The sequence below is a fragment of the Bubalus bubalis genome, chromosome 4, assembly GCF_019923935.1.
Source record: "Bubalus bubalis isolate 160015118507 breed Murrah chromosome 4, NDDB_SH_1, whole genome shotgun sequence".
Lineage (NCBI taxonomy): Eukaryota > Metazoa > Chordata > Mammalia > Artiodactyla > Bovidae > Bubalus > Bubalus bubalis.
The window spans coordinates 121,963,914-121,977,250 of NC_059160.1; the positions used below are offsets into that span (position 1 = coordinate 121,963,914).

Sequence of the window (13,337 nt, forward strand, 5' to 3'; positions counted from 1 at the left end):
TCATCTGGACCAGAGAAGTGGGGAGGCCAAGAAAGTCCTCACTCCACCTGCCATGAGACAGATGAAACCAAGAGTACCTGTGCAGATGCGGCTTCCTGTTGCCTCGGCCATAGTGGAGGCAAGATCAAGAATAGGAGCTGCCAGCTTCAATTCTGGCTTCTAAATTCAAACCCTCAAGCTGCACAAAGCCTCCTAGAACCAGAGAGTTTTCGAAATAAAAGGAAACTTCAAGGTACCAATCCAAACCCTTTACTTTATAGATGGGGATTTTATAGATTTCATAGAAACTAGAAGGAAACTGCACACACAGAGAGAAGGAGACCTGAGGCCTTGCAGGGAATGGTCCTGACTCCTCGCTACTCATTAAATTTACAGTAAAAAGGAAATGGCACCAGAGGCACACAGAAGCCACATGTGAACATTCTATCAAAAGCCACACAGGCAGACTCCTAAGAAGGCAGAGCCGTGATTTCACTGTCTGGCCCGATGCTGCAGGCAACAGCACTCAGTAAGCATTGATTCCAAGAATGATGAATGTCATACAGACAGTGAAACGGACTCCCCAGTCCCCAGAGCAGGGTCAGCACACAGGACACTACAGAGTCGGCAGGTGCTGTGTGGGAACGGAGAGCCCAGGCAGCACGTCCAGAGTGGCCTGTAGGTGAGGCCAGCTGGAGACCCCAGACCCAGCCTCACCTGAGGCCCTGAAGCCCAAGGGGAAGGTGGGCTGCTGTGGGGCACATGCACGGGGGCACATCCAGAGGAGATGCTCAGCTTAACCTTCCTATGACTCCTTCCCTGTGGGGGCAGGAGGTATGCCAACCCTCATGCCTTGGGCCTGGCGCTGCAGCCTGGCAGGGCAGTGAGGCGGGGTCTGCTTTGCCAGCCCCACTCCCTCCTATGTGCTCTGCCCCCTGCCTGCTCCAGGAGCTCAACGTCTGATGCTGTTCCTGCAGCAGAGCTTGGCCACCTCTTCCAAAACAGAAGAGCAGAGCAGGGAACAGGTGGCATGGCTGGCTCAGAGAACCGTGCTCCTGAGGCCACTGCAGCCCTGAGGAGGTGTCCTCAGGACTGGAAGGGAGGCCAGGGACTCGGTGCGGGGTGGGGGCCTTTCTGGAACATTACTTGGGGTGCTCTCAAGAGTCACGGCAGCCACCTCTGCGCCCACTGTTCTGGTGAAGCCGCTGGCTTACACTGCACGTACTGAGCCCTGATCTGTGTTTACAGCTGTTATTTAATCAGAGGGGCTGGGGTGGGCATGAAGGAACATGCAGGGGACAGTGCCAGCTACCCCCGTTCCCCTGCAAGGAAAAGAGCAGCCCAACCCAGCCTCAGCTGCAGCACCCAGTGAAGCGCAGTGACCAGGGTAAGCAAGCAAGTTCACTGGTTACCAAATCCTCCCTGCCCTCCAGGGCTGGCCCAGGGCTCACCTGGATGATGAAGCCGGTGGAAGAGCACTGCCGGACCCAGAGGCTAAATTTCCGCTTTTTCCTCTTCCGCAGCTCCCTCTCCGTGCACGTGGCAATGAACACAGGGTCCTCGTCAATCAGGGGTTCATGTAGCACCTGCCAGGAATGGCAAAGCAGAGACTCAGAGGCTCATCAGATCTGGGCTCAAATCTAGTCTTTGCCTTTGATCAGCTGTGTGACCTTGGCTAAGTTACTTGATTTCTCTGATCCTGAGTGTCCCTGGGTCTCCTCAGTTGTCTACACCAGTGTTTGGGGGAGGATTAAGTAAGAAACTATGTAAAGCACTTAGCAAGTACTTAGTAAATGGAAATCGTCATGATACTTCGTTATTGGCATAAGGTCCTCAGTCCAAACTCTCACTTGGGAGAGGGACCTCCCAGCTAAACATGCCCATGGAGGGCAGCTGCTTCCTTTCAAGGAGGACCTTTCCACTGACGGATGTTCCAATCGCTCACTAACTGAAAGCTGATCTACATCTAACCTAAACCTACTGACCTGACTTCTCCCCTGTGAGAAATGGAGACAAACACAAGATTTCTTTAGGTTTTCTGAACAGCTCTCACACTAGCCCCTGACCTTCTTTTTCCCAAGTCAAACATTCTCTTTTTAAAAACCATTCCTGAAATGACCCAGTTTCCTCGTTGCCATGGCCCAGCCTCTGGCTCTCCCCCAGGTCATCATGTCTTTTCTGACATGGGACTCCCCAGGCAATTTTTAAACTCACTTCATCTCTTCCTGCTTTTTGATGGCATGATAATAGGACTTTTTTTTTTTCAATTATAAGACAATGAAGCAAAAAGAAACGGCACAATAAAAACAGGTTCCAAGGGGGGTTAAAGTTCTGTTTTTGCAAGCTAAAGCTTTGGGGGAGACTTTTGGGTAAATTTTAGGAACCTGCTACACTTCCCTTCCAATCCAATTTCAAGCGTACTTACAAACTGGTACGTATGTGCGTGGTTCAACAAAATGTATTGACAGAATGCTAGAAACACTATGATTCCAAGAACTCTTTACAACTCTCTGGATCAGGGGCTGGCAAACTGCAGCCCAGCCCACTCCCCGCTGTAAATCAAGTTTTACAGGAGCCCACCGTGCCCTTCACCGAGGTATTGTCGGTAGCTGCTTTCAGGCTACAAGCTCCGAACACAGACCACACGGCCCTCCAAGTCTAAAATGCCTGGCCACTGTGAGCCAGTACCACTCTCCATCAGGGCTTTTCAACTTGAATGAACAAACTAGTCACCTGGGAATCTTACTGAAATGTGGCTTCTGTTCCAGTAAGTTTGGGGCAGAGCCTGAGTTTCTGCATTTCCAACAAGCTCCCAGGTGACGTCAGAACGTGGCCTGATGACGGCAGAACAGAGATTAACACTCACCAATTGTGACATGGGCAGTAGCCTTCCATTCTCCTATTAACGTTAACTTGAATTCCACTTGAGAAATAACTGCCCTGCAGTGTTGGGTCTCAGGCGTGCACACCAGCCCCTGCAGTTTTCTGTTGTTGGAAGCAGGAGCTGTTGAACAAGGCCTACCTTGCCTTGAACTCATGAAGGGGAGGCTGGAGAAGCTGACCCATGCCCAGCTCCACGCGGCTCATCAAATATTCAAAGCCCATTTGGATCCACTCTAGAAGGATGGCCAAAAGTCCCACACATGGGCTGGGGGAGTGGTGGATGAGAAGAGTGGGGAAGATGAGGCCCTCTCCCAGCTCTTCAGAAAGCTGATGTCCTCTATTCCATCTGCACTTACCACAGCACACAATCTGTTCAAATTTATATTTCATAAGACGTTTCACCAAAGTAAGAGAGTCAGCAGTAGCTCCTGGTCTCCATGGCTTCTTCTCTTTCCCATCCTCCTTGCGGGAATGTGGAGCAGTCACAGTGCAGGGCAGGGCACTCTACAGAGCTCCAAAAACTGCCTCCTCCCTGCCAGGCCGCAGGGGGCCAGCACCACCTCACCCAGTGCTGTGTCCTCAGGCCCTCCTCGTGTGACATGCTCGGGTGAGGGGCAGGCATTGGGCAGCGGAGACAAGGCAGTCGTGTACTTTCACAAGCCCTCCCCAGATCCTCCTCTAACTAACCTGCCCCCAGGCTTGAGAAGATGGGTTCAGTCTCCCCATTCAGTATCCGTGTATGAATACTCATGCATGGGAACATACCACAGCTTGGGTTACAGGTCAATTCTGGGGACCCTCTGAAGACTTTGTAAACTCACCCAAAGGGTCAGATTTGCTGGAATAAAAAGGAGACTGCAGGGCAGAGGGTGTGTGTGAGGGTGCTGTGTGCTGAGGTCGGGTGTGTGTACGGTGGGGATGCAGAGCCACTCCTGGGAGTCGGAAACACAGCAGCCACATGTCTGGTGGGGATGGAACAGGGGCTGTTCCCACTGGTCTCACAGGCAGAGTGAAGTCCCGTCAACAGAGCCCTGAGGCCTCAGGGGAGGTAGGCGGCGACTCGCAAACACACCTTCTCCTTGAATGGAATGTTTCAGAGCCAACTGGAAAGCCAGGAAAGCTTGAAAGTTTCCTTTGTTTCACTTAACAAAGACATATGTGATGCTGATGTTTCTGTGTGTAAGGATGAGGCCGCCTTCACGGCAGAGAGGCTGAGCGTGTGCCCAGAGCTACCACCTCAACAGCCCATGTTGGCAGGACCCCAGCACATAGGAAGGCCCGAGGGTGCTCCACACACTGCATGCACGCTTTCTGGTCTCATCCCCTTTATCGGATCCTGCTCCAGCCTCCTGACAGAGCTGGCTCAACAGGGGCCCAGAGTTGGGAGGGTGGTTATCAGCACATTGGAAAGCTGACCCCAGGGATTCTGACTTCCCCTCTGCCTCAAGTTCTATCTGTTGGGTGGTTTGTACTAGGTACTGTTTGCCCCCCAGACTCCCTTTCCACCTTCCCACCCTGCACTGGGGCCTGGAGGCCAACCTCTTATAAACCACATCCCGGGGCCCTGCCCCCAGTGCCTGCCTTTTGTGGCTACAAGAGAGGGATGAACGAGAGATTGGGGCGCTGCCTGCCCATGCCATCTGGCCCCTCAGGCTGAAGCCATCGCTCCCCCTCCTCAGCACTGCGGCTTCCTGCTGTTGCCAGCCCAGGGGATCGCCACCTTGATGATCCGCCTAAACCCTGAATGTCCACAGTCCCTGCTTCCAGTTCTCTGTAACTGCCCTTCTAGAACACAGCATTTGTTTCCTGCTGGGATCCTGACCACCACATAGAGCATGGGATGGAAAATGGTAGCAACAAGAACAAATACATTTGCAAGTACAAAGGCAAAAAACTAAATAAAATTAAAAAAAGAAAAAAGCAAAGGGAGGGGAAAAAAAAAAAAGAACCTGACATGACCAGAGAGCCACTCCCCAATCTAAAGCTCATGTCAGTCCCTCTTTTTTCAGTTTCATCAACTGGATCCAAAGAAAAGATGAGGGCAGCAAGAATAAAGTGACCACCTCTTCAGGGTCTCTCCTCACAGCCGTCTGCGGGCACAGGAGGGCAAGACCCAGGGGGCAGCACTGCCCCATCACAGCACCCCTGTCTGGGGTGGGAGGGGGTGAGTCCACACAGCTCAGAATTTGCTAGTGGGTGCTGCAGGTGCCCACTGGCCAAGCAGACCCCAGGGACACACACGCAGGTGGCCGTGGGGATCGCCTGGGATGTAGGTCTCAGTGTCTGATGCTGCTGCTCCGGAAGGATCAGACAGCACGGGGTGGGGTCGGTACCTGGCAGGCACACAACAAACATGTGTATAATCACCGGTTCAGCTCGTCTAGGGGCCGGAAGGGTCTTCGGCAGCCTCATCTTCAGGCTGTTAAATACCAATCACCTAAGGAGCTGGTTGGTTAACTCTCGAAAGACACTTTGGCTTAGCAAGCATTCAGACCTCTCCAGCAGCTCTTCTAATGTTTGACTCCAGTATGGTCAGAATATTGTTTTTTCCCCTTGCGTCCCAGCCAATGTGTCTCTGGTTTGGCTCATTTTCAACCAAGCAAATATTCAGTGAAACAAACAAAAAAACCATGCCCAGCCCTGTACTTGGTCCTGTAGGGCCTGTTATATAAGGCAGAGGTTGTGTCCCCTAAGACCCCATGTCTTGGTAAAGAAGAAAAGTGAGGGCAAAGATCAAACAGCATTTGCTGCCCTGTAAATAGTGGCAGGATTTGGAAAACTGGGAATCACAGAGGGCCCTGGAGCTGGGAAGCCTGCAAAGGCAGAGAGGGCATTATCTTCCCCATAGAAACCCCATGCTTTAAAGCTGTGCAGTGAAGATAGGATAGGAAATTTGGAGGGTATCTCTAAGAGAACCGCAAAAAGAGCTTGAGGCTCATTACAAAGGCCCTTAAGGAAAAGCATAAGGAAAACTGGGTGGGTAGGTAGATCTTTAGATGTACAAATGAAAGAGAAGTAAGATTTTTTTCTCCATATGGAACAAGTCAGAGGGAATTTGGCTCACTTAGGCTAGGAACCTCCTGATTATCCGGTTAGAGCAATCTCTGGGAAGAGTCACCTTGTCAGTTTACCAGAGAGCAGAGCAACTTTGAGGCTGACTTCTGGAACTTTGTCACCACAGCCAAATGTGACTGCCATAGTCCACCGGAGGCCAGGGCTAGGAGCCAGGAACCGAGAGCAAACACAGCCCTGTTTAGGTAGTGAGGAAGGTGAGGGGCTTTAACGGTCAGGGTCACGGCTGACAGCTGGCTGCAACTCCCTCAAAGGCATTCACTCTCCATGCACTCCAGGTACCCCGCACTTGGGCCACTACCCTGGCCTGAGAATGCTGAACCCCAGCCTCCTTCCCTGCACCCCTAGAAGGCTGCTCGCTTTCCTTCACCACCAGCGGGTGAGCATGGTACTCAGAGAATACAAGAAAATGAACATTACCCTGTGCAAACCATAGCTGAGAAAGAAAGGATAATTAATGGAGAAGGAGGACGAGGAGAAAAGAGGAAACCCTCTCGGAGCAGAATGCTAAATGTGGTTTAGGGCCGTTCTTCTATCACCTTCCTCTAATCAGATGGGGACGGGATGGGCTGTGGCCACGCAGGGATTCCCCGGAAGTGATCTCGGGGTACAGGCGGGATGGAGGAAGCCACTGATACCTCTGCCTCCCTGCCCGCTGCCACCCCGGGAGGCCCGGCCTGGGGCCCACAGCCTCACCTGGGTTTGGGAAGGCCTGAAGGCAGAATCGAAGCCACTCTGCAGGGAGTCCAGGAAGGGCTGGACCTTGTAGAGGCCGTGTGTGGTCTGGCTGGAGCGGAAGGCCACGACGTGGAAGTACTTGAGGATCTTCTCGAAGCGGGCCTGGCTCATGACCAGCGCGAGGCTGCGGTTGCTGTAGAAGCCGCCGCTCCAGATGCTGAGGACCGACTCGCAGTGGGAGGTGCTGGTGGAGATGACGTAGCCCAGGAACGCCTTCATCTCCGGCAGCGTCACGTCCACCCAGGCCCCGTCGCTCCCGAACCGCTCCTGGAACTTCTTGGCGTACAGGTTGGTCTGCACCACCATGTTCTTGAGGACGTTGTCAGGGACGAAGAGCTGGAAGAAGTCCATGGCGCTGGCGCTGGGGGGCATCTTCCGGGTGGGACCTGGACAGGCAGGCCAAGCGCTACTGCTACGGCCACAGCGTTCCCAAACTGAGCCTCCACCCGAGCGCCACCGCCCCCACCCCCACGCCCTCCCGGGAGGACCCAGATACCCATCCGAAAGCCGTCCTGCCCACCCTCCAGACAGGATACCCCACTGCAGCTCTCTGGGCCCCGTGTCCCCACCGAATCGTGCACACGCCTCCCCATCCCACCCCCACAGACCCGGCAAACCCAGAAACATGACCAGAAGAGAAAGACGCACAGGGGAGTGCAGTGGAGACCCAAAGACACACTGAATTCTGAACAAAGAGCTCAGGCATGTCTTTCTGGCTCTCATTTCCTTGTAAATTAAGGTGACTTTGGAATGCTTTTTACCACTTGGGGCCTGAAAGATTCCATTCAGGTGAGAGCAATTTATCAGGCACTCTCTACCTGGTAACTCTAAATTTATTAGTAAATAAATCTGAAGGGGCTTATTTAATTTCACCAACTCAATAAAAATAGTTTTTACAAATGCAGGGACAGTCTTTAGAAATACACACACACATACATACATCTTTAAGAAACATCACTTTCAACTCCAGGTAAACCAGGCTAACAGTATGTAGAGACTTAAAGGAGACAAGCGTCGCTTCCGTTGCATCTGTATGTGTTGTGCTGTGCTTGGTCACTCAGTTGTGTCTGACTCTTTGCGACCCCATGGATTGTAGTCCTCCAGGCTTCCCTGTCCATGGGGATTCTCCAGGGGATTTTCCCAACCCAGGGATCAAACCTAGGTCTCCCACGTTGCAGACAGATTCTTTACCATCTGAGCCACCAGGGAAGCCCTAATGATTTATAATAAAAGCTGTGCAAATTATTCAGAACTTTAACCCCAGCCCCACCCCAACCTTTCTCTACTACTGATTTAGACGGCCTCTGAAAAACAACTTTTCTACAGCAAAATTAAGACTGAAAATGTACAGGAGACATCCTAGGTCTTACTAATAAGTTCAGACGGGCAGATTTGGGAGGTGAAATTCTAAATTTACTTCTCACTGACTGCACAGTCTTGGGCAGATTTCATCTCTCTTGTTCGTAAAATGGGCACAGTGAGAGCAGCCTCACTGGGCTGTCTGTGGGGCAGGATGACTGGAGGATGCAGGGAAAGCACCCAACACAGTGCCTGGCCCTACGGAGGTACCTACGACTAGGTAACCACTACTGAGACAGTATCCACAGGAAGCCAGAGATGGCGGGCTGAGGGCTAGAGAGTGCTTTAGTTGTCCTCATTTTATAGAAGAAGAAACTGAGGCCCAGAGAGCAAAGTGGCCACCATATCTTCTTTCACCAGTCATTTCTTAGAAGGGCTCCAGACAGTCCTGGTGCAACAGGCATCAGCCCAGGCTGACTGGACAATGAGGCTGGGAAGACGGCCTCTGCTCCACAGCCACCCTGCTTGAAATAATTTTATTTCAGTGAACCTTATAGCCGCTGGTGGGTGAAGTCATAAATTATTCAGGGGTAGCTCTCAAAAAGGAGGAAAACCAGCATTTTAATTGCTACATCATGCTGAGTAAGCAGAATGAAATTTTCTCTTCCAAAAGTTATGTTTAAAGTCATTTTGCCTCCCAGGCCATTTCAAAATGAATTCACACAACAGACCCAAGCCTGGCCAACTGCTTAATGAAGAAACTAGGAAGTAGCAGATACACTCTTAACTATTTAATTTGATTTACAAGCAGCCTCTATGGCTTCCTTCAGTAGTTGTGATTCTTCACATGTGAAGTGTTGTTATGGGCAGTCACTGGGAGGGAAGGAGGGCAGGGAAAGTGGGTCCCTGCCATCAACTAACAGAGCCCTGAAGGTGGGCAGATCCCCAGTCAAGGTGAGACTCCCTCACTTTTCATTCACTGACCAAGAGTTTTTCCAGGGATTAACTGTGCAGTCCTCCCATCAGCCCATTCTGCAGGTGATGAAACAGGAGCTCAGGAGTGTGAGGACAAGCCCAAGGTCACCCACCACTAAGGCCTTACAGTGGTGACCTTTGACCCACAGAGCCCAGGGCCAGCCCAGTAGCCTGCTGCTGCCTGTAGTTACAAACCCCATCATCCTCTCATCCAAAGGGGACGTGGCTGTCTGCACACAGCAAGCACACAACTCAAGCCAGGTGCTTAGTCTTCACACCACAGGACCTCCCTCCACCTCTGCAGTGGGCCAAGAAGGGTCCCAGAGCACAGCCAGGAGCAACTCTTGAGGGAAAGGAGACTCCACCTTGCAAAAAGGTAAAAGTAGCATGGAGATGGGGGAGGGAGCAGGGAGGCTGTGGGTTGGGGCGAAGAGCACTGCCTGCCCAGGTTAATCCTGGTGTCCAGCTAGTATACTCATACAGTCCTCTCCCCCTCCATGGTGTCACCATGCCATTCCTTAAGGCCCATCACCACCACGAACCTGGTTTCCTCATCCTCCAGGGGATCAAACCCAGGACCCCACAGGCCCACAGACCAGGGGCACTGACAGTCACTTAGCAAAGGTCCACCCCAGAGAGACACCCCAGTCCGCCCCCAGCGAGGAAAACAACCCCAGCAGCAACTAGAAAAGCAGATGCCCCATTTGTAAAGGAGAATGACACTCGAGGGTGGCAGGGAATATCACACTAGGGTGTCGTGGTAATAGAATGGAGTAAGAGCAGTGTTCGGTCCCCAGAAGTTCTCGATGTGGTGAGGGAAGCAAGCAGTGAAGAGTGACCAGGTGATGTCTGGCTGCGCCCACAAGATGACCCTGAATCCAGATCCTGGGGACAGGTCTGGGAGGCTCCCTGAAGGGGCCATGTGGGATAGGCTGTATGGGTGGAGAGGCATCAGCGTAGAGGGCTGGGGGTGGGGATGTCAGAGTCTTTCAGGCAGAGAGACCATCTCATGCTGAGGCCCTGTGCCCAGAGCCAACGGCTCACACTTGGACTGTGCAGGAGGGCGAGCAGCTGGAGGTGTCAAGGGGCACAGGGCCTGGGCTGGCCTCAGGGCTGGGCCAGTGAAGCACTGTTAGCACGTGGACCACACGTGAGGGGGTCCCTTGCTGCACATAGAGTGGGTGAGGTCTGGGGCTACTCCTGAAGTCACCAATTCAGCAGGGACCTGGCAGAGCAGGTGGGTGGCCAAGGCACGCCCCTCTGTTGGCTCCTCACCCAGTGTCCTCCAGGTGTGCTGGGCACAGCCAAGGACTACAGGTGAGTGAGGCTGTGGGGGGGCCTGAGCCCGGGGTTGGAGGCCTCCTTCCAACAGCAGCCACATTCACTTCTCACTTTCATTTGTACAGGATAGGCAATGAAGGTTCATCCCTTAAATTGTGCCTGGACTGAAATCCCAGGTTCCCACTATCCCTCCCCTTTCCTCCTCCCTGCCAGTCCCGCGGTTATCTCAGTCAGAAACCTGAACCACCATGAACCCCTGGTATCCTGCACCCCTTATCTCCCCCACAGCACGTCCTGCCCCACCTCCACACTGTGCAACCAACCAGCCCCTGCAGCTCCCCTATGCACGTGGCTGCTGCCTCTGGCCTGAACAATGAAAACAGCCTCCCCCAAGGGTATGCCCCCTCCTCAAATAATTGATGGCAACAGGGAAATTATTTTAAAAACACAAACTGAATCACAATACTCCCCTGCTTAATGAAAATACCCTCATGCTTTCTCACTGCACTAAAAGCAAGTCCACATTCCTTGCAAAGACTTTAGGGTCTGGGGCCTTGTGTGCCCTACCCGCAGACTCATCCTGGACCACTCTCCCTGCTGAGCAGGCACAGAGCTCACAAGCAGAGCTGGTGCCAGGCCTGGGTCCTGGCATCTCCTTCCACTGCAGGGCCTGCATCCCCTTGGCCTCCAGATTCATTATGCGTCCCTTCCTGTTGGCTTTCCTGCCCACCCAATGGGGCTTCTCAGTCTCAGCCCTCGCTGGGTCTCCCTCCTTGGGTGTATCAGCCTATGGGTGTTTTGTCAGAAACTCACCCTTGCTTTGTCTGCTCTGCTGCCCTGCCCTCAGAGGTCAAGGCTGTTATGTCACCTTGCATCCTCGGAGCCTGCTACATGGTATGTTCAACACATCCCTGTTGAGGGTGGATGGAAAAGTAAGTGGTGGAGGAAGGAGCCACGCTCACCAGAGAGGAGAAGCTTCAGTGCTGAGCCCCCTGGGCAGGGTCTGGTGTCAGGACCCACATGCTGATGTGCCTGGTGGACAGGTCAGGTCAGCCAGGAGCTCCTCTGTGTAAGAGAAGACCTGAATGGGTGGGCAGGGCAGGGTGGGGCTGGCACACCATTGGTCACACCTCCTCGAGGACACCACGGCGGGGTGGCCAGGTGAGCCCTGGGTGGGAGACGCTTGGTCACGGGCATGATGTGGGAGGGGGTGCATGACAGACACCCACCAGGTGCCCAGCTCGGATGAGTTGGCTTGGGGTCTTGTTGGGTTTGACTTCCTCACTCTCTCCCTGAACTGAAAGAAACTGCTGGAGAACTCCTCCTGGCCCTTCTGCATCTTCTGATGTCTTTTTTCCCCCTCCCTGTCACAGCTGCTGGCTGTGTGACCTTAGGCATGCCAGACAACCTCTGTGTCTTAAACTGAAGAACCACCCTAGAGTGAGGAGAAGTCAGACAATAGCCTGTCTTGCCCAGTCTGCCCTGAGGCCCACTGAGACGCAGGTCCCAGTGCCAAGGAAGCTGCCCCTGCTGCTTCCTCCCTCCACCCACTGCACCAAGCAGACCCAAGGCCAGTGGGCACCCCGCATGTGGCACTGACCCCCACCTCTGCTCCATCTGGAAGAAAAGCCTGGCTTTGTGTGCTTTTGAAAGCACAACCTTTTAGAGACTGATGCTTTCATTTTGAGATGAGATTCGCATTTTGCACACACTGGCACTTTTTGGTACAACTAGTCAGCAGTGTGGCAACATATATGAGAAACACAGTATTTTAAATTAATGATTTAAAAATAATAAAATAACTTCTCTCCAGGCCAAATCAAACAGACATAAAAATATAACTGGAATGTCCTGCATTGTCGCAAAAGTATTCCTCTTATCTGAGACATGAAAAAAAACTTAAGGCATGGGACTTTTCTGGTGGTCCGTGGCTAAGACTCCATGCGCCCAATGCAGGGGACCTGGGTTCCATCCCTGGTCAGGGAACTAAGATCCCATAAGCCACAAGCAAGGCCTGGTACTGCCAAACAGGCATGTTTTGCCTGGAGTACAAAATGAAGCAGGGCAAAGGCTGACAGAGTTTTGCCAAGAAAACGCATTGGTCATAGCAAACACCCTCTTCCAACAACACAAGAGAAGACTCTACACATGGACATCACCAGATGGTCAATACTGAAATCAGACTGATTATATTCTTTGAGCTGAAGATGAAGAAGCTCTATACAGTCAGCAAAAACAAGACCAGGAGCGGACTGTGGCTGAGATCATGAACTCCTTGTTGCCAAATTCAGACTTCAGTTGAAGAAAGTAGAGAAAACCACTAGACCATTCAGGTAAGACCTAAATCAAATCACTTATGATTATACAGTTGAAGTGACAAATAGATTCAAGGGATCAGATCTGATGGACAGAGTACCTAAAAAACTATAGACGCGGGTTTGTAACATTGTACAGGAGGCCGTGATCACCTGTGTGATTCTTTTTCGTGTTCCAAGAAAAGAGAAATGCAAAAAGGTAAAACGGTTGTCTGAGGAGGCCTTACAGATAGCTGAGATAAGAGAAACAAAAGGCAGAGGAGAAAAGAAAAGATATACCTATCTGACGGAGAAGGCAATGGCACCCCACTCCAGTACTCTTGCCTGGAAAATCCCATGGATGGAGGAGCCTGATGGGCTGCAGTCCATGGGGTCGCTAAAAGTCGGACATGACTGAGTGACTTCACTTTCACTTCTCACTTTCATGCGTTGGAGAAGGAAATGGCAACCCACTCCAGTGTTCTTGCCTGGAGAATCCCAGGGACGGGGGCGCCTGGTGGGCTACCGTCTATGGGGTCGCAAAGAGTTGGACACGACTGAAGCGACTTAGCAGCAGCATACCTATCTGAATGCAGTTCCAAAGAATAGCAAGGAGAGATAAGAAAGCCTTCCTCAGTGATCAATGCAAAGAAATACAGGAAAACAATAGAATGGGAAAGACTAGAGATCTCTTCAAGAAAATTAGAGATACCAAGGGAACATTTCATGCACAGAGGAGCACAATAAAGGACAGAAATGGTATGGACCTAACAGAAGCAGAAGATATTGAGAAGAGGTGGCAAGAAAACACAGAAC

The 13,337-nt window shown here is 52.1% G+C and overlaps 1 protein-coding gene across 2 annotated transcripts in view; it reads right to left on the minus strand.

The window, feature by feature from the left end:
• Positions 1–13,337, minus strand: part of PGBD5 (piggyBac transposable element derived 5) — a 97,754-nt gene that overhangs the window by 34,264 nt on the left and 50,153 nt on the right. For both annotated transcript variants that reach the window (XM_006055360.4, XM_044941985.2), the window contains exons 2-3: positions 6,631–7,058; positions 1,431–1,565 (exon numbers count right to left, since the gene is read on the minus strand). In XM_006055360.4, the coding sequence (XP_006055422.2) occupies positions 1,431–1,565; positions 6,631–7,058 (563 nt within the window). The remainder of the gene's footprint in view (positions 1–1,430; positions 1,566–6,630; positions 7,059–13,337) is intronic.